Here is a 24,561-nt window from a genome sequence, read left to right on the forward strand (position 1 = left end):
TTTCCATTCCTTGATCTCCTTTCTCTAAATGAATTCAAGGAACAAAGCAAACAAGAAAAGAAAATGGACTGGATGCTAAATCTTTTTCATCTTCATTATTTCATTAGTTTATGTAGTTAGATTCTATGTTCTATTTAGATTCTTTCATTTAAGGAATGAACAAGGAATGAGACAGTGATATAAGACTGAATATCAGATAGGAAAAGAAGCTATAAGAATCAGAAAGGAATGAACAGGGGTGGAGGTGAGAGGTAGGGACTTTAATGATAGATATAGATAAGATAATAAAATAAGGCAAGAAAAATTATATCTTTTTCCCCCCAAGCATATTCACTGTACGTCCTCTGAAAACCTTATCATTTTCTTCTATTCACAAGTTTTTTTCCCTGCAGCTTTGACCTCCCAGGCTTAAGCAATCCTTCCCACCTCAGCCTCACTAGTAGCTGGGATAACAGGTATGTGCCATCACACCTGGCTAATTTTTTTTGACTTTTAATAAAGCAGAGGTCTTGCTATGTTGCCCAGGCTGGTCTCAAACTCCTGAACTCAAGCGATTCCTCTAACTTGGCCTCCCAAAGGGTTGTGATTACAGGAATGAGCCACTCTGCCTGGCCTGTTCATAACTTTAATCTTCCTTTTTACCTCAAACAGGGAATTGAAATGAACAAAGTAATCAACCACAAAAGGGGCATGTTTCATCTCTTGTCTTTTAACAACATGGCTACTTCACTTAAAAAAAACTTTCTTACGTAGTTTATTCTTTATTCTAAAGACCCATTATATTTTAGAAAGGACGACATAAAACATTTAAAATTCCTGAGACTGGTCTAGAGCCACACAAAGGTTATATTTTAATGCCTGAATGAAAATGAACACAATGATATCATCGTAAGACTAGAGATGCGTTTATTTCACCTGTTCTTGGGTCCGATTCTTCCAGTATAACCACCTCTTTTTCCAGTCTGGACCCACCATGTTTTCAATTGCATTTTCAGCTAGAAAAAAAAAAATTAACTTATCAACAATTTTATCACTTACCTGTACACAAATTATAACTAATAATGGTCTTGCTTTCTTCACTATTTCAAAGTGCTATATCAGTATGAAGGCAGTTGAAATAAAGGAAAAAGCCCACATGACTGATATGGCACATGTGTAAGAGTTTAATTATACATGAGTTTATAATACATAAAAGTATAATTGCTTCTACAATTCCTGTAAGTACAATAGCAAACACACTAAAATATTCTGCATTATAGCTTTATAGAATATAAGTACATATAAGCATCATGTGGCCATTTGTTTTAGTAGCTACAAAGCAGTTGACTAAAAAAAAATTCCACAAATAATATTCAACTATAGTATTAATGACAAAGACTTTTAAATGTTAAATATATCTTTACAAATGTTCACTAAAGTTGGATAACTCCTTCACCACTATGAACTCAGAACTCAATAAGCTGCGTCTCTACTTACTATCCTTGAGACGAGCCTGCAGAGCCTCTTCCATAAAATAAATAGCTGCATCCCACTGCTGTTTATCAGATATGGATCGGTCTTCCAAAGCATTGTGTTGAATAACCCTCTGAAAACAACAAGAAAAGAAAAAGCTAACTTCTTTTACATCTCGTCATTTTAGTAGTTTTATTCAAATTGACAGCTTAGTAAATATGGAAAAATAACTATGTATATAAACCAGCATAAAAATATATCCTTCCCACAAAAATGCATAAGCTCCTTTTACTTACCTGCTTATTTGTTAGCTTGCTATCTAAAAAATATAGAATGGAGATCCTCTCCTGGCCCAAATTAAATAAGCTAACCATATGAGGTGCACGGGTAATATTACACATTTACATTATACAAAATATTACAAATGTAACTACATGAAATGCAACATCTAGAAACCTAAAATTCAGGGCTTAATAATTCAGATCATGTTCAACTCTCCTTTTTGCCATATGACCTATATGGTAGTCTTTTCAAAAATGAGGAGAAAAAAATTAATAACCATTATTCCCAGTGTTAACAGCAATGGAAAAAGTAATAAAGCAGACACTTAAAAGGTCTATAAAATCATAAAAGTTATTTATTACAGTTGAAATTGGCTTCCAAATTTTATAACTTTTGGATGAATAAAAATGAAACTATTTTCTCAGTAAGCCAGTCTTAATAAGGCATTTAACAAGAATAAATACGGTTTTCTTTTTTTTTTTGAGATGGGAGTTTCACTCTTGTTGCCCAGGTTGGAGTGCAATGGCACGATCTTGGCTCACTGCAACCTCCCCTTCCAGGGTTCAAGCAATTCTCCTGCCTCAGCCTCCCAAGTAGCTGGGATTACAGGCATGTACCACCATGCCCAGCTAATTTTGTATTTTTAGTAGAGACAGGGTTTCTCCATGTCGGTCAGGCTGGTCTCGAACTCCCCACCTCAGGTGATCTGCCCGCCTCGGCCTCCCAAAGTGCTGGGATTACAGGCGTGACCCACCACGCCCGGCCATAAAGACAAACATTTCTTTAAAACAAAATTATAATTACAACCGGCTAATCACAGCCAGCTCTGCATTTTCCCAGAAAATCACTCAATCCTGTAATTCAACAACACCTCTAGTAACTCTCTGAGCAGAGCAGGCACTTAACAGATTTGATTTTGGTAGTGAGAGCATTCTACATAACAAAAGATTTATCATGTGGTGTCAGGAACCAGGCTTTGCCATTAGAGAGGGGCTTGAATCCTAGCTCTGTCAATGACAATAATAGGACTAGTTAAGAATTAAATAAAATAATGCTTACAGAGCTCCTGGCACATAATGAGCTTTAATACATGGTAGCTGGTGGCATGATTTTAGGCGTCTAACATTTTATAAGTCTAACATTTTATAAGTCCACTGAAAACCAATGTATTTAATTCCTTTCATTACCACAGAGGGTAAAATTAGAATCAGTTATCTACAGACAGGCCCATAAAATGGCTAACAGATGACATTTGTAGAAGTTTATCAGAGCCTGTTTACTGCAAAGTTTTACTTTTTTCTGAAGTGATAGCCAAGAAAGAAACAGCAACAGGTGATTTTAGAAGGGCAGGGAAATATTAAAGGGCAGATTACAGATCATAAATCTGTTTCTTTACTTCATTATTTTTAATTCAGAATGTAATTTACTCATATAAAAAGTCTCCTATGAAAAAGAACCAATTTGAGAAGTTATATAAAAATATGAGGCTGATACCCCAGTAGACAAACAACATACCAAGCTGTCCTCCGCAAAGTCATTCCACTTGTGTCGTTTAATACTTTCTTCCTTAACGGCCTCTTTAAGTTTATCAAATATGTCATCATGCTCTTTCCCTTTGGGTTCTGTCATGAAGCGGGCAAATTCTTCTTGTAGGGTCTCCCAAGCAACCTAGAATTATTTGAAAGAAAAAAGGTGTATTATTACTACATACTTTAACGTTTAACATGAAAAATAACACATGAGCTCAAGCCAGATGTGATAAATAAATCAGCTTATCAGAAAACATATGTGAAACTACATTAAAAGGCCAATGATGTAGAGGTCTCACATGGGTTGCTGGTGACAGATATGGCTTCCAGATATGCTTTGCTAGACATGCGTAGTGGTTCACATTTTTAAAATTGCTTGCCAATATTTAAAAATTGAGAGATTTCATTTAAAAGTCTGTGCTGACAGCTTCTCTTGAACTGACTGAGAAGGGTATACCCATATTCCTACATGACACCACCTGCTGTAGCTGAACAGGGCTGGTCTCTTCAAGATAAGGTATGTATTCTAAGCCTGCCACCCAAGTTAGTTCACTTATTTATTTCAACCTCTAAGACATGAGTTTGCCTGCTTCTTTCACATTGCAAAAAGTTTAAAATGTCTTAATGATTCAGTCTTCTTCGTATCTTTGTCTTTAAGCAAAGACATGAAGCAATGCGCCAACACTTTCAAACACAGCTGAAGAGTATTCAGCTTTGTATTAGAGCTAACTCCTAATGATCTGAAAAGTGAAAGGAAGAGCACAGTGTCAAAAATAATGAAGAACAAAATCAATGGAGAACAAAATCTACTTACAACTAAGTGGGCTTTTTAATGCTGAATTTTAGCCCTCTCTCATTTTAAACATAAAGAAGTGACTGTCCAAAAATACGGAGTGAGTGGTGGGGCGAGTATTAAGATCCATGTTTCCTGACCTTCTCACCAGATCTACATTCTTTCCATGACACCTAATGCTGAGGGACAGAAAGCAGCAGTGGAATGAAAAATTGATGCTTTTATAACCACTTCCACTGCTTGAACCTTAGGATGTGAAAATATCCTATCACAGGACACGGCCCAGAAAAAATGTCAGTGCCAGTAATGAGAACTAGTGAAGGGGGAGCAGCCACTCTCTAATTTCTTCAGGGGTAAATGTGTCAAGATCTGCCAGGGCTCAGCAATGTGCAACTTAGGCAGGGAGGCTGCTAGAGTTCTTAGAAAGGGGCTTGAAGAAATTGAGAACAGAGGTAAGGGAGTCAAGACTGGAGCAAGATAGGAAAGGGGTGAAATCACATCTGAATAACAAGAAACTGACACTGCCTTTAAGACAGGTATGAAAAACAAAATTACTTTTAACATGGACTTCAATTTTGTGAGCAACCTCACACGGAAGCACAGGACACAGACTCTTAGCTTCAACAATCACTGTTTATGCGGTGATGTACATGACGGATCAATTCAGATGATGATGATCATAATAACAGCAGGTCCATTTCCTGAGCAGTTATCATGGGTTGGGCATTGTCTAAGTACTTTACATACAATTACTTATTTAATCCTTATAACAACCCTGTGAGGTAGGCAATATTACTGTCACCATTTTATTGATAAAAAAACACATAGGAAAGTTAAGCAACTAGGCAAAGGACCATACAGCTATTAAGTGATAAAGCCAAGAGACATGGTAGCGGAAACAGATTCTTTAAGGTAGTTTTTTTTTTTTTTTTTAAATAATTCCTAGTTTAATCTTCTGTCAGGATCCTAACTAAGAAAATGATAATTTAAGTAGAACTGAGCTCAGATGAAATGTTCAAAATATTTCACATTCAAGCAAATATTCAAGCAAATATTTCACATTCAAGCAAAATTTGCTTGTTAAATACAGTCTTTGGAAGAAGTACCAATACCCTCAGGCCAACACCATAACAATTAGTAAATTTTTATAACCGTAGTAACTGGTAGCAACATCAAGGTTAGTCCCAACACAGAGATGAGGAGTAAAGAATAAATGAGATATAAGGACCCAAACGAAAGAAAGAAAGAAAGAGGCTGTGATGGGAATAAAGTCTAAAATTCACAGCTTCTACTCCCTTCACTCCCTTCAGATAATGCTTCTTACCCATTTAATTAAATTATATCCTAACCTCTACTGCTTTATTAGGAAGCTGCTTATCAGTCCACTGTTTAAGCTTGATATCCACGGTGGTATTAAAAGTTCCTGAATTCATGGTCTGGGCAGCCGGAAGGTAGATGTTTTCAATCACATGAGTTGACACTCTTTCCCACAAAGACTGCTGAAGGATTTCCTCCCTGAAATAAAAAAGTATCAAAAACACCAAATCTAAATATAATATTGTTTTTAAAAACAGCTTGACTGAAGTACCATTAGCTTACAATAAACTGTACATATTTAAAGTTTTGAGAAGTTTTCACATGTGTATATACCTGTAAATCGCAGCCGTCAAGATAATGAACGCATCCATCATCCTCAAAAGTTGTCACCACTGGAACTGCTTTCTGTCACTGTGATTAGTTTGTATTTTCTAGAAATTTATATAAATGCAATCATGTGGCATATACTCTTTTTTTGCCTTTCTTCTTCCACTCAGCATAATTATTTTGAGGTTCATCATGCTGTTGTATGTATTAATATTTCACTTTTTTTTTTTTTGAGACAGGGTCTTGCTTAGTTGCCCAGGCTGGAGTGCAGTGGCACAATCAGGGCTCACTGCAGCCTCAACCTCCTGGGCTCAAGCCATCCTCCCACCTCATCCTCCCGAGTAGCTGGTACTATAGGAGGATGCCATTATGCCTGGCTAATTTTTTAAAATTTTGTAGAGATGGGGGTCTCACTATGTTGCTGATGCTGGTCTTGAACTCCTGGGCTCAAGCAATCCTCTTGCCTTGGCCTCCCAAAGTGTTGAGATTATAAATGTGAGCCACTGCATCTAGCAATATTTCACTTCTTTTTATTTCTGTGTAGTATTATGTTGCATGAATGTGTTTATCCATTCTTGTGTACACAGACACTTAGGCTGTTTCCAGCTTTTGGCTATTACAAATAAAGTTGCTATGAGAATTCTAGTACAAGTCCTTCTTATGCACACATGCTTTCATTCCTCTTACGTAAATACCTAAGAGTGGAATGTTTGGATCATATGGTAATTACATGTTTAATGTTTTTTTCCAAAATGTTTGCCGCATTTTACATTTCCATTAGCAGGGAATGAGAGTTCTAGGTCCTCTCCACCCTTGCCATCACTCGGTATAGTCTGTCATTTACAATTTTAGTCATTTTCGTAAGTTTGTAGTGGTCATTGTGGTTTTATATTTCTCTAATGACTAATAATTTTGAGCATCTTTTCATACACACTTATCTGCCTAGTATTAACACATACTTCATGTGTTTATGGGAGAGTCCGAGACTGAAAACTTCTTGGTATAAACATGACAACTTATCAGATCACAGATGTCATAGAATGCTGTTAGATAAAATCGTTCAGTAATTCAGGATTAAGGTAACAATGTAAAAGATGCATAATCATGCTGAAAATTCTGCCATGAAAGACATCTTAAAAGAATACGGGTGACTAATAAAAAAATACAACTGTTTTAATTTGAACTCTCAAGAAAATATTTATTTGGGTAATAAACTTATACCATAATAGAATACTACAATATACATTAAAAAAAAAAAACACCAAAACTCTACTTATCAGGGGATCCTTCTTAAGAGTAGTAACCTCAACCCTTTAGGATATAGACACAAATCTCAGGGTAGCAGAAATATCCCGCTGTCCAAAAGCCCAGCTGAACTCCTCTGGTGAGGCGAGTCAACATCTTCTACCCTCCAAGACTATTTACTAAACATTTTGTGTAAAATTAAGTCTACTGAATCAATGAACACAGATCCTGGTTTCCTATTGCTAACTTTCAGGTCACTTTTCAGTTACAACCAGTAAAGAAAACAGTCTGAGGAGGATATACAACTGGGGCCCAAAAGAACAAAGACAATTTAGTCACTGAGTTAATGACAGAGAGTGGGAGAGTGTAAGGAGCAAGATGAAGAAAAGCAGCCTATCAGGGCCTCCCCTTCAGACACCACTTTAAACACAATCTCAAGAAGATAACTGAAAGCTGAACTGAAGACCAGGATCCAGCCTCTGCCCTCCAGGGCTTTTGTCTCATCCTGCTTCAGAAGAAGAGACATAGTCTGTTATTTTTCCCTGGAGTCTCTGGGCCAGGGATCCATATCCCTGACACCCTTTTTAAAATCCTGACTACCGAATCCCGAGAAGCTAAAGGCAACTTTCTCAAGGGAGGTTGCTGCTTTGACATCCACAGAGGCAGCTGTTATCAATTCTCCTTGCCCAGCCTCTCCTGCCTTTCATCGCCAAGCGGCTCTCCTCTGTTCCAGACCCCCACTGCTCCCCTCCATCACAACAATTTCTGTTGTGCTCCCAATACCCGGTTCCATGACAAACCATTTTATACTCTCATTCTCTTTTCCTTTTCTTTTTATCTCCAAACCTTTCCTTAAGGAAAGTGACTGTCCTCCATCCTCAGATTCTGCTCAGAGGAAGCTATTCAGTAGTTGAAAGGCCTTCAGAGTTAGAAAGTAGAAGCTAAGTCCTCCTCACCCCAGTCTCTCTTCTGAACCATCAGTTCTCAATGTTCATATAAAAACCCTTATACTGTGAAGCTACTCCATCTAGTTATGCCATCTGCTACCTTATTGCTTGCTGCTATCATCTAACAATTTTCCTAGCCTATATTCTATGTTTTTTGTTTTGTTTTGTTTTCAGACAGGGTCTCAGTCTGTCATCCAGGCTGCAGTGCAGTGGCGAATCTCGGCTCACTGCAACTTCCAATTCCTGGGTTCAAGTGATTCTCCTGTTTCAGCCACCCAAGTAGATGGGATTACAGGTGTGCACCACCATGCCCGACTAATTTTTGTATTTTTATTAGAGACAGGGTTTTCACCATGTTGCCCAGGTTGGTCTTGAACTCCTGAGCTCAAGTGATCTGCCCATGGGGGCCTCCCAAAGTGCTGGGACTACAGGCGTGAGCCCCGCGCCTGGACTGTATTGTGTTATTACAGGTGACTTCTGGATTCCAGGTTTTACCATCAACCAGGGGTAACTTCTACTAATATACAAAATATAATTAACAAAATATAATAAAGGTAATAGTTTTATTGCTTTCTTTATCTACAGAAACTTTACCTACATTCCACTTTAATTAAAGAAATACTTTTTTAAATGGATTTTTTTTAAATTTTAAAGTAGAGGACTATTATATTCCATATAATAATTTCAACCAATACAGAAAATGTAAGAAGCATCCCATTGTTCCCCTTTTAGAAGATAACCACTATTTATGGCTTTATTATTTAAAAAATTATGTCTATGTAACTGTTTGTGTGGGTGTATTCACACAAATGGTTCATAATTATACATAGTGTTCTATAAATCCTTTTTTTAAATCTAAAAGTATATTGTATTTAGTTTTCCATGTCAACATCCTATACTTTTCAAAGGCTACTTCTATCCATAGAGCAGCAATCTGCTCTATATAAACCAAATACTATATAATTCCAAATGGGAAACATAAATTGTTTTCCATTTCTTCACATTTATTAAAAAAACCAAGGTGAAAGGTTTTATGTGTTCATCTTTGTCAAATATATCATTATTTGCATATATTCCCAGCAATGTAATTACTGAACATAAACATACTCTTTATTTAACAGACTCTTCATTATCTACACAATCACTAAATTCTGTAAATTCTATCTTTTACGTGACCTCTCAAGTATCTCACAAGTGTCTCTTCTCTACCTGTATTACCACTCACTATCCAAGTTTAAGCCACAAACACCTCTTGCCTAAATTATTGCAACAGCCAACTGCCTCCTCGCTTACAGTCTTCTCCACCCGTATTCCATTTTGCCTACTACAAAGACCTTTCTAAAATGCAAACCTGACCTAATCCTCTTCAGTGACCACCCTCCCCCCACTGCTTCCGGAATACATACTAAGCTTCTGAATATGGCTAATAAACTTAATATTTTGCTTACATCAACTGTTTTATCTCCTGCCTCTTACCCCCATTTATGTTAAAGCCACAGTACACAGCTACCTGTGTCGCCTTTCTTGTTCTCATCTCCTGGCCCTTACCATATTCCTGCCTCTGCCTTAACATTTATTCATGTTTTAAACCTCAAATTATGACATTGCAAATCTTTGATTTCTGAAGTCCGAGAATTTCTAAAAATGTACCATACTAGCATTTTTTGAAAAAATGTATTTCTGTGAAGCTAGCTAGCTATCCTTCTAGAAAAGATATATCTACATTGATGGTCACATGATGTTAATGATATATCAATACCTCCTGCTGAATGTCAGTGATTCATTCTTGAAAACCAGGCACGGCGTAAAAATGCTGAGAGCCTATTTCCAACTATAATGTATTATATGTCAAATCTATACCCCTAATAACCTTCCTAAAACTTAACCAAAGGACAGTGGAATGTCTACAAATAAATAACAAACTGTCATGTTAGGACATAAAATGCTTTTAACACTGTTTCCAGATAACTAAATATAGATTTAAACAGTCTTATGACTTAAATAATTGTAAGCATTTTAGGCATTGTCCTAAAATATCACATAGGCATTATTCAACAAAAACATACCAACAGAAACTTCAAGACAACATCAACTATGTCACAATAATAAAATATTTGGAAAATATTTGGGGTGTAATGCACTTGAATTCAATGTGGCATGAACAGCTAAGGCTTGGACCTGCTATTCTGATTTATATTTGTGTTAGCATAACATTTTTTCAGCCTCTACAGTCTGAAAAAACAGAGAATCATATATGATCCAGCAGCTTACGCAAATAAATCTCTAGCAGCCAGATGTCCTAGTTCTGACCCCTGCCTTTTCAATGGGCAATCTGGTGGTATGCGTTCACTGTCCCTTGGCAATTCTCTTCCGTTACCTTTGTATTAAATAAATTACATTTATTTTCAAGGCTCACTTTAGTGAAGAAATACTTTGAGTTCAGGGTTGCTCTGTCCAAACAAAACTAACCTTTCCATTTGATGATACCAAAAATTAATTTATAGAAGGACCACATTTTCTCCCCATAAACAGCATTATTAGTTGTTACAGTTTATATATCACTTTTATATACATTAAATACCCTCATACAATCTAGCAAGGCAACTGGTATTATAGTCAATCTGGAAACCTATGTATCTCTTTGTAACTTCAAAGCTGACTGACACAAAGCCATGGAACTGGGCTAAGATACAAATAAACATAAGTTGTGTCATAATAATATTTGATTAATCAACAAGAACAGATAAAATCAGATCTCTTTTTTTTGGAGAAGGAATGGAGATTAAAAACAGGCAAATGTGGACTACTTGAAGACAGAAGAGGTTTCACCACTGACGAAGAAAGGGCACTGAGATGAGGAAACTAGTGATGCTGAATTTAAATGTACAGACTAGATACCACTATCAAGGCTCACTTTTGATAACCTTTAACTGAGTGAATAGACTAGGTACAGAAAATATTTACAATGAATGGCAGTGAGGATAGTTGTGCTCCAAGAATAAATTCTTAAAAATACCAGTCTTCATCAGAATGATAATTTCTGCCTGAGGAATTTGTTAATTAACATGTGACTACAAAAATGTCAAGGTTATTTATAATACCTTGTTTTACTATGTCTCATTCCACTGAATTTAGGAATGGCCAAACTTACATAAAACATAAACTGAAGGTAAGCTTGCCTTAGAAAAGATTAACATAAAAAATTTTTCAAAAGGGTGCATTTACTTGCTATTTTAAAAAATTTCAAATATTAATAGCATTAAGTTCAAAATGTGATTTGTATATAACATATTAACCACATGGTACAGAAAGCACTAACTGTTCTTATTCTGAATGGAGAAGCTGAAAATATATACTAATCTCCCTTTATAAACCAATTTTGACAGGTTGATATTTACCTAAAGTACAATTTGATGAAACTTTTGCCTAAATGACTTTACAGAAATTATGATTATGTATTTATTAAGTATAAGATAAAGAAAAGGCAAAGAGAATCAAGATTTTAAAAGAACATGAAGAAAACCATCTTCCAGAAATTCAACTGGTTAGACTACAATAGTGGATATTGCTAAAAAAAATATTATTGTGTTTTTGCCTAAGAGCCAAGGTAATAATAAATCACTGCTTTATGAATCTAAGTTTTAGTATTTCATTATAACCCATATAGTAAAGTCTTTCTTTTTTTTTTTGAGACAGAGTCTCGCTCTGTCGCCCAGGCTGGAGTGCAGTGGCCGGATCTCAGCTCACTGCAAGCTCCGCCTCCTGGATTCACGCCATTCTCCTGCCTCAGCCTCCCGAGTAGCTGGGACTACAGGCGCCCGCCACCTCGCCCGGCTACTTTTTTGTATTTTTTAGTAGAGACAGGGTTTCACCGTGTTAACCAGGATGGTCTCGAACTCCTGACCTCATGATCTGCCCGTCTCGGCCTCCCAAAGTGCTGGGATTCCAGGCTTGAGCCACCGCGCCCGGCCAGTAAAGTCTTTCAGAAAAGAGATTAATATCAAATACTTACCAATGTTTTGGTGTAACCTGGCTCAGACTGATAACTTCATCAAGGATTTCATTTTTAGCTTTTTCAAACAGTTCATTCTAGGCAATATAAATACAAGTAAGTAAGATTTCCATAAGACAGTAAATTTACCCCGTCATGATTTTCAGAGATAACCAAAAGGAGGTTTTTGACAGGCTACTAGGCTGAATTTGGGTTTAAATACACGTGACTAGTAAAAATGCACTTCTAGTGTCTTTTTTTAAGGAATGCCATTATCCAGATAAGGACAAAGAAACTGACATAAATATCTACCTTCTCAATGTTGAATGCAGTTTTTCACATAACACTTGTTCATGTTATATGAAAGCATCAATACATATTAATTTAGTACATCAGTAATTACACATTAATGCTGTGTTTTATTAACTAATGGGCATTTTAAAATCAAGGAAAAACAATGTTTAACTCCCACTAAATTACATGAATACACGAATTCTACAAAACCTTTAAAGCATATTCATTACCTTCTCAGAAAATATTTTCAACACTTGTTTTGACATCTTATAATCCCTGTTTTTAATATTATATAATAAATAATTTAAATTATTGTCAGAGAGAACTGCTCCTAGAGATGTATTCTTACAAATTAGTAGTTATAGTCAAAACCAAAGTAATTTAGCTCATCGGATTTTTCTCCCAACATAAATTTAGTCAGCACACAACATTAAATTAAGATACATACAAAATACATGAGTATCCAAATATTACCCGGTCAAGTTCCCGCAGGCGAGGATAGTTGTTCTTCCACTCGGTTTCAAGGTTAAAACGTGTTGCTGAGGAAGAAGGAAAAGTTCAAGTTTGATGATTCTCCTTCTTTCCAGGTGCAGTTGTTAAAGCGGTTAAAATACATGTCCTCTGTATTAAGTGAATTTCTGAGAGTGTGCCTATCACCCCTTAGTACTCTGGGATCTCAACGTCTCCGAATTTCATTTTTGCAACAGCTTTCAAAACTATTCTCCCTGATTCTAGTTTCTCCATGTTAAATCCATTAGCACACAGCTGAAGTAGCTTAGTATCATAGAGCTGCTGAGAGAATGGACTTTGCAGTAGTTGTACCACCAACAGGCAAATCCCGGGTGTTCTACCTATGCTGTGTGCCACTGGGTAAGTTATTTGGGTAAGTTACTCTGTCTTCTGTTTTCTCTTCTGTAAAATGGAAATAAATGTAATACAAGGTTGCAGACGGACAACTGGGATAAATAGGTAGGATCAGGTAGGATTTACATATGGGAAAAGGGAAAGCAAACATATTCCCTTCAGATAAAAGACATTGAGCAGGAGAGTGATTCAGGAAATGGTACCATGACATTGATTCAGGAAATGGTACCATGTAAATGAAGTCCAGGGTGCTCTGCTTCCCAACACATCTGCTCTCTTTGCCCTCAACAGGGTGAATCTGAATTCTCTATAATTTATTGTGTACTTCCAAGTACTAGCAAACGTTCTCATCTGTTTGAACTCTGCAAATGTGTTCCTAGAGATGCTTCCTCTGAAAGGAAAAATTTCGTTCTTGTATAACTGAAGGTTTGTATTCTTCTATTTTCCAGATATTGTCTAACTGTAAATGAACTACCAAGCAACTGTTAAAGGAAAGAAGTACAGAATGGGATGGATGCCAAAGGCTGCCAGCTAATAAAATGTTTTAAGTTGTCTGCTTCTTTAAAAAAATCCAACTTACCTTTGAAACTATCTGCCTGTTGTTCAACGGACTCTCGTACCATTTTCCAAAAGCAGTCTGATACTGCAAGGCTTAAATTTCTTGTAGTCACTTGGTGTGCCTTTAGCATGCTTGTCCTATTAAAAAAAAAAAAAAACAAGAGCTAAAGTATATTAAAATGACAAAAACGATAACCATATTACCACCAAGTCTGTGAATGTGCTTGCTAACAGCCACTCTTACCTTTTATACCAATGCTATTCAATAAAATTTATGTGATGAGGGAAACATTCCAATATGGTAGCTACTGGCACACTGGGTTATTGTGCCCTTGAAATGTGTGGCTAGTGTAACTGAGGAACTGCATTTTTAATTTTATTGAATTTTTACTAATTTAAATTTAATGTTATCTTTTATTTTATTATTATTATGTTTTTGAGCTGGAGTTTCGCACTGTCACACAGGCTGGAGTGCAGTGGCGTGATCCTGGGTCACTAAAACCTCCGCCCCCCACCCCCTCAGGGTTCAAGCGATTCTCCCGCCTCAGCCTCCTGAGTAGTTGGGGTTACAGGTGCGCACCACCACGCCTAGCTAATTTTTTTTGTATTTTTAGTAGAGATGGGGATTCACCATGTTGGACAGGCTGGTCTCAAACTCCTGACCTCAAGTGATCCGCCCCACTTCGCCTCCCAAAGTACTGGGATTACAGGCGTGAGCCACCATGCTTTAAAAAGAACATGAAGAAAGCCATCTTCCAGAAATTAATTTAATTCCAACTAATTTAAATTTTAATAACTACACAAAACTAGTGATACCATATTAGACAGCACAGCTCTATATGTTGTCAGTGTACTCCCCAAAGCATGTAAGATTATGGTTTGCAAGAACTATCTTGACTTACCATACTAACCTAGGAACAAACATACTTTTCTATTTCCAGAAACTCAACATTTAAAGTCTTAGTATACAGTAATACAACTGGTCTTTAGCTCTTTTTGCTTATCTTATCTCCTGTCAGTATCTATCTAGGGATACTTCTTTGACAACCCCACTCCAACCTTTCCTAATATTGTAAGAGAAATATGTACACATATTTAAAAATGAAAGCGTCGATTTTCTAAAACCACTTTATAAGTAAAATAAAGAGGCAGAGATCTTTGTTGTCTTTCGGTGTCCACATCCAAGGAAGCATGCCACTATGTATTGTACCATGTGATAAACTGCTCTCAATTCTGTTAAAAAGTAGCTAAGGACTTGCTTATTAGATACAGTTCACTATTTGGGAAAAATTCTAGAAATCCGATGTAAAACTAATAGTTATAAAACCTGATCTTTTAAGTGAAAACAGTTTAATTTAAGCTACTCTCTTACTGTAAAATGTTTAAATGTTTTAACAAGATACCTACTTTAGGAGCTTCGAATTCTGAAAAAACTCTTCTTCATATTCTCTTATAGCTTCAATGCTTTCAGAGCTGTTCCCTGGGGAAGAATGATGGTCAAATTTTCACCAAGAAAATTACTCTGTATTATTTGAAAATGACAGAAACTAAAAATAAGTTATTATAACCCATCTTTGCATACCTTTTCCTGTCACAACAGCAAAATAACCTAAAGCTTTCATTGGGAAGAGCTTTCCTTCAATTATCTGCTGAATCTATTTTTAAAAGTGGGAAAAATTAATGTGAGATATAATTTACATAGTTTTAAAAGCATAATATACAATTTAGAAAGCAAAATAATGCTATACATGTATATAGTTAAATAGATAAATCTGCACAAAAGCATTTAAAATGTTTTTCCATTGCTATTTGAAAAAACTACATTTAATTTTACTATATTGAAAATGTATTATTAAAACACACATATCAAAAACCCGGAATGATGTGTAGTTCTTTAAAGTCAGACAGACCTTAGTTTGAATTTCTGCTCTGCTGCCTAGTAGTTATGCGACCTTAAGTAAACAACTTAATTTTTTCCAAAAGGTTGATGAGATTATGGGACAATATGATACTTAGCACAGTGCCAGGCAGGAAGCACTCAATAAATGGTAGCTATTATTATTTTTCCATACTTTCTTCAAATATCTAAATTCTGACCAAGCTGGATTGTCTTCTTTTATTCCTTCCTCCCCTCCCACCTTCTTCTTTAATATTTGGATCCACTGGTTCTCAACTCTTTTAGGATCAAAAATCCATTTCTAAATGTGACAAAAAAACAAAACAAAACAAAACAAAACAAAAAAACATAGACTATGTACCCAGAAAAATGCATATTTGCACAGAGATCTTTCACATATGTTAGAGTTTCTACCCACTGAAGCCCGTTCAGATTAATAATGGGATGAGAATCAGTTACACCTAAGCTAATGCTGAATCTTTTATACAAAAAGGACTGAAATAAGCTTCAGTTGCATCTCAGAAGAAATATAAACTCACTATCCCACAGTTGAAAGAAATGAAAGGAATGAAGAAAGATGGGGAGGAGGCCACAGAAATTTGTTTCTACCTCACTTCTCCCCTTCTCCATATCAGAACCATTAATGCCATGGCAGGCCTTACCCTTAAAAATAAGGCAGAGCAGAGGTTATGGTGGCTACCTAGAAAAGGGTTAACATAGCAGGCCTGAGACTACTATCCTTAAAAAGGCCTGCCTGCCTTTGGCTTGTATCTGAAAACTTAAATGGTAAACAGTTCCCTACACTGATATAAACCTTTCCCTATATAACTGTGGCTCACTACTCAAGTAATGTCGTTTAATTATAACATAGGCTTTCCTTTTGGGAGTATGAAATAATTTTGGTACATGAGGGTGCCGAAATGACTAACCTCCAATGAAAACCTTAGGGGCTGAGTCTCTAACAAGCAGCTTGTTGTTGGAGGAATTAAATGTGCCCTATGTGAGTCTCCTGGGAGTGAACTAGTGGGAATGTGAGCCTGATCTCCTTCAGATTTCATACCATGTACCATTTCCTTTTGTGACTTTGCTTTATCCTTTCATTGTAATAAATCTTAGTTGTAAGGTGTTTTTTTGTTGTTTGCTTTTTTTTAAATAACCAATCCCTATCACAGCTGGAGCTTTTACAAAGAATCTATGCTTGCAACAAAGAATTTGATCTCACCCTGCTTGGACTGGCTACATTTTTCTCTGCCAGGTCTACTTTGGTCAAAACGAATATGGTTCTCCTTCCATGAGGGTCCATTTGACTGACCAAGTCTGTAACAATACTGCGCTCAGCATCCACAGATCCGTCTGAAAAAAATTACAAAATGACACTGTGGAATTTTAAGATGTAAAGTAGATTTTTAAAACTTGGCACAAATTATACCCCTGTGCCTACATTATAGCAAGAAAGATTTTAATACATTTACGTTATTTACTAAAAAGAAATCCTAGCCAATAAAAATTTCAATGATGCTTACGTAAAACTTATCAAAATAATTTCAACTTTGATTTTATTTGCTAATAAAATAAATATGAAAAGAAGGCAAAAAATGCATTTATCTTGTATGTTTACATAACGCAAACTAATGCAAAGCTTGGATTGCTAAAGAAGAAAATATATCAGTATACTAAAATCTTTTGATATGATTTACCTTGAATACATAGTATGATGGCATTAGGATTCTGCATGTAAGCTTTGCTGATACTGAAAATAGTTTCCTTTGTGTCAGGAGCCATGCCTGATGTCACAGTCTTAAAGAAAAAGGTTTTAAATGTCATTATAAATGCTTCACACAATAGGAATAAAATAAAATACATGTTTTGTATATACTTACATTAATCACACCTGGTAAGTCAACAAGCACCATCCTCTGTAGTCCAGGGCCTTTTACATTTAAGGATATGGTCTATTCAGGAAAAATAAAAATAAAATACTGCTAAATTTTGGGGGGAATTTGTTAAGAATTTTTTTGGTGAAATATATTCTGAAAATTCTGTATCTCATCCATTCAGATAAGATGCTCACAAAAATGGTATTCTTTCTCTGATCCTAAAAGTAAGTATTCTGGAAAATTACCCACAAAATGATATATTATTTGGATTTTTTTTTTTTTTTAAAAAAAGCTCTACATATCTTGGAACAGCAACAATCTAAACATCGATACCAAGTTATGATTTATCTGAAATCATAAACATTTAATTTCCATAAAATGTCACTGAAATGAATTGTAACCCTTACCTCAGGGCTAACAGTACAGCCTTCTTTCACATTTTTTCTCATTCGAAGTTCTATTTCATGTCTTAATGCTGCAAGCTAATGGAAAACACAAAATTCTAAGAAAATCTTAATTCACAAATATTCTGTAATTGTTTTTTATAAGCTCATCCAGGTTATAAAATTACACATATCAACCTTAGATGAATTTTACTTACATCTTCTTCTTTGGTAAGATCAAACTCCCGAGAACTGTCTTTAAATAAGGCCACATGGTGAGGACCTTCACTCAGAGTCACCTGATAGTAACAGAAAACTGAGATGTAATGATGCACTTACAACTACTATTAATTCCCACAGCCCTTACGTGGTCTAGACAGGGCTACTGCATTGCACAAATCCAAGAGTCTCTTCACACTACTGCCGGCGCACCCCCTGAAGTTGTCAACATGGTAGTTCTGAGAAGACAATAATTTTGTATTTGTACTGTTTGTACATATGTCACACATGTTGCGATTTCCCAACAAGAATGCTGGTTCCTTTTATCTCTTATGACCTAAAATGCTGCTGCCTCTTTCTTTCCCCAGTCAAGGTTATACACAGCACTAAGCCCAAAATCATCTCTCTAAAACACTAAAAGGAAACCTTGCATTTAACTTCAAAGATGAATTTAGGTAAAGGACAATTCATTCGTTCAACATCTATAGAGATGGAACTATGTGTCAGGTGTTGTAGGTGGGGAAACACAGAGCTGACTGTCCCGGTTTTAGACCTCACTACATGCTGGGAGAAATATACACAGACATAACAGAAGAGAGTGGCAAAACCTAGAGTGCCACAGAAGAGAATGGAACTGACTATAAGGGAGCTATGACAGGCTTCACTCAAGGAGTGATATTTGGGAAAGAAATTTTGTTTTGTTTGTTTTTTTGTTTGTTTTGAGACGGAGTCTCATTCTGTCACCCGGCTGGGGTGTAGTCGCGTGATCTCGGCTCACTGCAATCTCAACCTCCTGGTTTCAAGTGATTCTCCTCCCTCAGCCTCCCGAGTAGCTGGGATCACAGACACCCACCACCATGCCTGGCTAATTTTTGTACTTTTAGTAGAGACAGGGTTTCGTCATGTTGGCCAGGCTGGTCCTGAACTCCTGACCAGGTGATCCGCCCTCCTCGGCCTCCTAAAGTGCTGGGATTACAGGCATGAGCCAACGTGCCTGGCCAAGAAATGTTATAGCAATGTATATTAACAGTCAGTGGTTTCACAAAAACTTCTAAACTTCTAATTGCCACTTTTCTATACAACTCCTTCTACTGAGATTAGCTAAACAGGCTAGATTAAAAAACAATAAACAGCTGTTTGAAAGCAACCATAGTGGCCAGCCTAAGCTGGAAGGATTTTCCTGTAGCTATTTTCCATCAGAGGATTTGCTGATTTGTAGCACAGGGCAAAGGCCCAAGAGAAAAACTTAAAATGTGTAGCAGTGTCACTGGGCTGAGTAGACAAGACTGGAATTCAGAGTTATCAAGCAGTCACGTCTTAACGTGCCACAATCCCAGAGAAAAACAGACTGCAGAAATAAACCTCCAAAACGAAACCCTACATCCTGTGCACAGTTTCCTTTCCAGGCATTCACATATTAAGAAACCAAGCAGAAAGAAGCTGCTAAGGAGGTTAAAATGCTAAGTTGGGATTCTGGCACTTTCACTGCTCTGGGGAAACAAAACACTGGAATTCAGGGTTGGTCAAAGAGAAGCTCCAGTAAACACTAAGGGACCAACGACACACCGGAAAGAGACCAGCCTCATCTGTTTCAAGGACACCTGTTCACACACTGCCTGTTCACACTCTGCCTGTTCACACTCTGCCTGTTCACACTCTGCCTGGTCACGCTCTGCCTGGTCACACTCTGCCTGTTCACACTCTGCCTGTTCACGCTCTGCCTGCCAAAACAAAATTAATTCCTTCTTGAACTATCATCCACAGCCTCTACAATTAGGGTGCTAGTAACAATGTAAAAGGTGGGTTTCTTTCCCACGTTTTTACAACTGATTATTGAACATGATATGAGATGTAGTCTAAGGCCCATTTTGTTTTTTTCTCTAGGTTAGATGTACCCCAAATTCCCATCGATAGTAAAAGGGGTATGTAAAGTCTGGTACGTTCACGCAGTACCACACACAGAACAACTAGTAACACATAACACAGTTCAATTCATAGCTAGACCCACAAAAGTGCAATTTGGATGAATCACACTAGGCTGCCCAGGTCCTGCTGCACTTGTAAACAGATTTCATTTCTTGAAGATTTCAGCATCAGCCTCACTGTCTTTCTCCCACTATTCTTGCCATAATTCTTGGTAATTTCAATTTTCCAATTACTGTACACCGACCCCCACCAGCTGAACACGAAAAAAACAAAACACAATCATACAGATTCATTTAAAATGTATGTCCACAGAACTTAAAGGGACTTCAGTCCAACTCAGCAATCCTAATATCACTTGACTTCCTCCACTGATTCACTCCTAGAGTCACCAGAATCTCTTAAAAGACTTCACTTTTTCTTCCTGCCTCAGTCTTCAATCTCTTCTCCTTTCTAATTAAGAGCTGATCATTTGGCTTAGTATTTCACTGAGTAAGCAGAAGAAATCAGAAGGAAACTTCCACACATTCCCCTTTCTTGCCTCCACTGGTGAACTCAATGACTGGTTTCTATCTTCACCTTCCTTGATGGATCAGCAGCATGTGATCTCACTTATCACTCCCCCCTACTCCATATTTCTTTACCCCACTTTGCGTGCACTGCACTGCCCTGCTTTCCCTCTTACTACACCGGTTGTGCCTTCACACATTCGTTTGTTGTTTTTTCTTCCTTCAACATCTTAATGTTCAGAGTGCCCAGAATATACTGCTTGCTCTATCTCTACTCACTCCCTTCAAGATCTTCTCCAGTAAGATCATGACTTTAAATACTATTTTTAGATAGTTGATCATGACTCCTAAATGTATGTCTCTGGCCCAGACCTCTGTCTAAACTGCTATACTCAACTGCTTGTTATCACCACTCAGCAAGTCCAAAACTGAACCCCTGATCTTCTTCCCCCAAAACTTGATCCACTGACAGACTTCCACGCAAACTACATCCTTCAATCTGTTCAGGCTACAAACCCTGGAGCCATCACTGATGACTGACACATTCTCTCTCTCTCCCCATCGCTTTTCTTCTCTCCCTTCTCCATATCAAACCCGTCAAGAAATCCTGTTAATTCTACTTTCAAAATACATTTATCATCTATCCATTTCTTATCACTTTCACTGCTACTTCCCTAGCTCAAGAATCATCTGGATACTCCAGTAGCCTGGACTCCCTGGTTCTACATCTTGCCTATAACTATTTTCAAAAGAGTAGCCTTTTAAAAGGCACTGTTGTTACTTTGCTCGAAATCCTGCACTGGCTCATTTTACTTAAAATAAAACGCAAGTCTGTACGATGGCCTATAAGGCCTTATTGATCTGCTCCTCCCTGCTCTCCATTATTCCTCTAATGTCATCATTCGCCCCGACCATGGCTAGCTCTTCACTCCGACCTGGCCACACAGGCCTCTGTGTTATTCCTTGAACATGACAGCCACACAACCACCTCAGAGGCTATGCATCAGCTATTCTCCTTGCTGAACACAGGATATCTAAATGACTACTCCCTCACTTTCTGCAAATCTTGGTTCAAACGCCACCTTATCAATGCAATCTACGAATACCCTGGCACCCCCATTCTCCTTGCCTGGTTCTACTTTTTCTTTTTGTACAACACTATTGTCTTCCAACATACTACACAGTCATGTATTATATTTATTATCTATTATCTGTCTCCCTCTGCTAGAACATACCCTCCATCATGGCAAGGATCTTCTTTGTTGTTGCTGTTTACCAACATATTGCCCAGAACGCTGCTGGTACACATTAAGCATTCCATAAATATCTGTTCAATGAAAGACTCTGCAGCCCCATGCCTTCTTCCTATGACCATGGAGAAACTGTCAGCGTGCCTAGATATGGACTAGTACACCAAGCTGCAATCTCCTTCACCTCAGCCACTTTGCTCTTGTAATTTTCCCTCTTTCCTGCATCATTTCCGCCCTTTATTAGATCATTATAATCAGCATATAGAAATCTTTAACCCTTTTCCCACTTGCTCCGACAATACTTGCCAGCAGCGCTTGCAGCTGCAGTGTTTGCCCCAAGACAACTCTGCCATAAAATATCTCGCTTTTATTATGATTTTCGCATAGCTCTAGTATACTGATTTTGGAAACAAAAGACATCATTCTATTGAAAGCATCCTGTTTTTAGTAGGAGTATTTCCATTTACAAAATATAGTAATTTTCAATAGCTGAAAATGTCAAATCCTAGAAAACGTAGAATTTCTATGTGTGATGTTTACATCATTCTCAAAAAGTTGTTGGCCAAAGATTCATCTGATAAATCTGACTTTTAAAAAACAGACCTTCTGATGATTTGAGATGATTCTGATGTTAGTACTGTTTAGAAATAACTCTAAGAACAGTTTTTATATTTTATTTTCACGTTGAAAATTAGTCAGATTTGCTTCAGCTTCAAAGAGTGTTTACGTAAAATTAAACAAGCACTGGTGGTGAGCTGCACGTTTTTTCTAAACAGGAAACAGGTTAAAAACCTTCCCTTAATTCAACAATATTCAATTGCTACTGCCTCATTTCTCTGCTCTTTTGTCACAATAAAACTAGAAAATTATCTATATTCATTGACTCCACTTCCAATATTCTCATTTTCTTAACTTCTCTCTTATCTTACTCAGAATAAAATCCAAAGGCCTCCCAACTGGGTCTCTGACATCCTCTCCTACCACTCTCCCCTCACTCACCTCCTGCCGCACTGGCCTCCTGGCTGTGCCTCCTACTGATTTTCACACTAGGGATCATTCCAAACGCTATGTATCAATTCTTTCTTTGGTTGAAAGTCTTCATTTCAACACAATGAACAGATCTCATTGAAGCAGTTACTCTCCTAAGGAACCTCATTGAGACGGCCTATTTTCTTACCTTAACTGGAGAACGTGTCATCATCTCCCCCGATCCTCTCGGGAATATTCGAGCTTGGGCAATCATTTCCAACACACTAGTCTTCCCAGCGCTCTGATCTCCAACCACAACAACCTTCCCACAAAACAAAGAACACTTACTCATATTTTTCTGATACCAAATTAAAATTTAGACCTATTTGTAATGCTGCTCTGAGGTTTTTTAGTCTTTTAAAATTTGTACAGGTGAAAAAAATGTTTTAAAATCCATAAAAAAAGATTGCTACATGTATGCACATGGAAAACAGGGACAGCAAAACAGTAATTGGATCCACTATTTACAGCCTAATTTTTATTTTAAAAACTTGTGCTAATTTAAACCACTGTTTCTAAAACCAGGTTGTTAACTTTCTGTAAGTCTTTTTCCATACCTAGTTTACTCTTTACAAACACATTTTCAATTCTATAAGTTTAAATTTCACGTATATGGCTAATTTAATCCACTGTTCAGTATTTATTACAAATATTATGACTATATAACACAAATATCTTCCTTCATAACACATATAGTAACTCATAAATATAATGTACTTATATTCATAATGAACTAAAATAGTCAAATAATACTGCTTAAAACATTACTTGGAACATGTAAGATTATATCAAAAATATAAATGCCTACATCCAGTATATATATATGTGTATGTGTACATTTATACACATAATTTTTAAGAAGCTAAGCTGCTTCTTTTTTTGCTAATTGGCAAGTTCACTATCAATTTTTCACATACCCGTGGTAGATGATCTTGTGTATTATAACTGGCATCATAGTCAGAGAGAACATCAAGAACTTCAGAATACATGTCAATCAAAGATTTCTGTAAAAATTTTAAAAAATTATAAAACAGTGAAAGTACAGAAAAAACATAACAGATGTGTCAAGAGAAAAAAATGATAAATTCAAATTGAAATTTCCACAATCATTGTATTGATTTCTCAAATTACATAAATACATCTTCATAGTAAAAACTAAAATAGTACAGATTAAAAGTCCATTTATCATTCAGTTTATTTTATTTAGATATAATGATTTAATAAAGTTAATTAATTCAGGATTTCCTAACATTCTCATTAAATAAGATGGAAATTATTACTTAATACTGATGAGCTAATACTGAATGCAAGGAAAGACCATTAGCACCAAAAAGGCAAAAAAAGGTGGTCAGGTAACCAACTGACAATGACATTATTCTTTGCCAAGTTTGAGGCATGCATGAGGGAGAAAGAGGGAAGAGGATAGAGAGCATGTGCAAGCAAACATCTGAATAAAGGATAAACCAGGAAGATGGTTAAACCAGGAAGAGTGGTTAAGTATCCACTGACAACTGGGCAGGCTGAAATACGAGTGTAGCAAGGGCAAATATCCTGTATCGTTTCTTGCTGTAGAATCAGAATAGAACGTGGTGCCTTGTATTGCATGTAACAAGCTTCATGTAATTATTTGATGAATGAATGAACAACAACAAAAAAAAACAGGCCTGAAAAAAAGGAGTACCATCAAGCATTTAATCATTATGGATAAGTTTTAATGCTAAGGCAGGAGCAAAATGATGGCTTAAGGTTCCCTTCATTTCTTAATCCCTAAAAAAATTAAATGGCAAGCAATTGCCAACCCACCCACCCAAAAATAAAAAATGTTCATTGCCACTGCATTTTATGAGAGAAAATACTGTTTCTGAGGTAAACTCT

The 24,561-nt window shown here is 36.7% G+C and overlaps 1 protein-coding gene across 4 annotated transcripts in view; it reads right to left on the reverse strand.

The window, feature by feature from the left end:
- LOC105470834 (OPA1 mitochondrial dynamin like GTPase) overlaps nucleotides 1-24,561 on the reverse strand; it is a 97,371-nt gene that overhangs the window by 35,024 nt on the left and 37,786 nt on the right. For all 4 annotated transcript variants that reach the window (XM_011723090.3, XM_011723091.2, XM_011723092.3 and 1 more), the window contains 16 exons: nucleotides 23,604-23,690; nucleotides 22,835-22,948; nucleotides 17,975-18,055; nucleotides 17,781-17,855; nucleotides 17,377-17,448; nucleotides 17,194-17,293; nucleotides 16,719-16,849; nucleotides 15,182-15,254; nucleotides 15,007-15,079; nucleotides 13,622-13,737; nucleotides 12,652-12,716; nucleotides 11,905-11,981; nucleotides 5,406-5,571; nucleotides 3,250-3,402; nucleotides 1,477-1,585; nucleotides 916-995 (listed from right to left, as the gene is read on the reverse strand). In XM_011723090.3, coding sequence (XP_011721392.1) covers nucleotides 916-995; nucleotides 1,477-1,585; nucleotides 3,250-3,402; nucleotides 5,406-5,571; nucleotides 11,905-11,981; nucleotides 12,652-12,716; nucleotides 13,622-13,737; nucleotides 15,007-15,079; nucleotides 15,182-15,254; nucleotides 16,719-16,849; nucleotides 17,194-17,293; nucleotides 17,377-17,448; nucleotides 17,781-17,855; nucleotides 17,975-18,055; nucleotides 22,835-22,948; nucleotides 23,604-23,690 — 1,572 coding nt within the window. The remainder of the gene's footprint in view (nucleotides 1-915; nucleotides 996-1,476; nucleotides 1,586-3,249; nucleotides 3,403-5,405; nucleotides 5,572-11,904; nucleotides 11,982-12,651; nucleotides 12,717-13,621; nucleotides 13,738-15,006; nucleotides 15,080-15,181; nucleotides 15,255-16,718; nucleotides 16,850-17,193; nucleotides 17,294-17,376; nucleotides 17,449-17,780; nucleotides 17,856-17,974; nucleotides 18,056-22,834; nucleotides 22,949-23,603; nucleotides 23,691-24,561) is intronic.

Source organism: Macaca nemestrina, chromosome 2 (assembly GCF_043159975.1).
Source record: "Macaca nemestrina isolate mMacNem1 chromosome 2, mMacNem.hap1, whole genome shotgun sequence".
In the NCBI taxonomy this organism is placed as follows: Eukaryota; Metazoa; Chordata; class Mammalia; order Primates; family Cercopithecidae; genus Macaca; species Macaca nemestrina.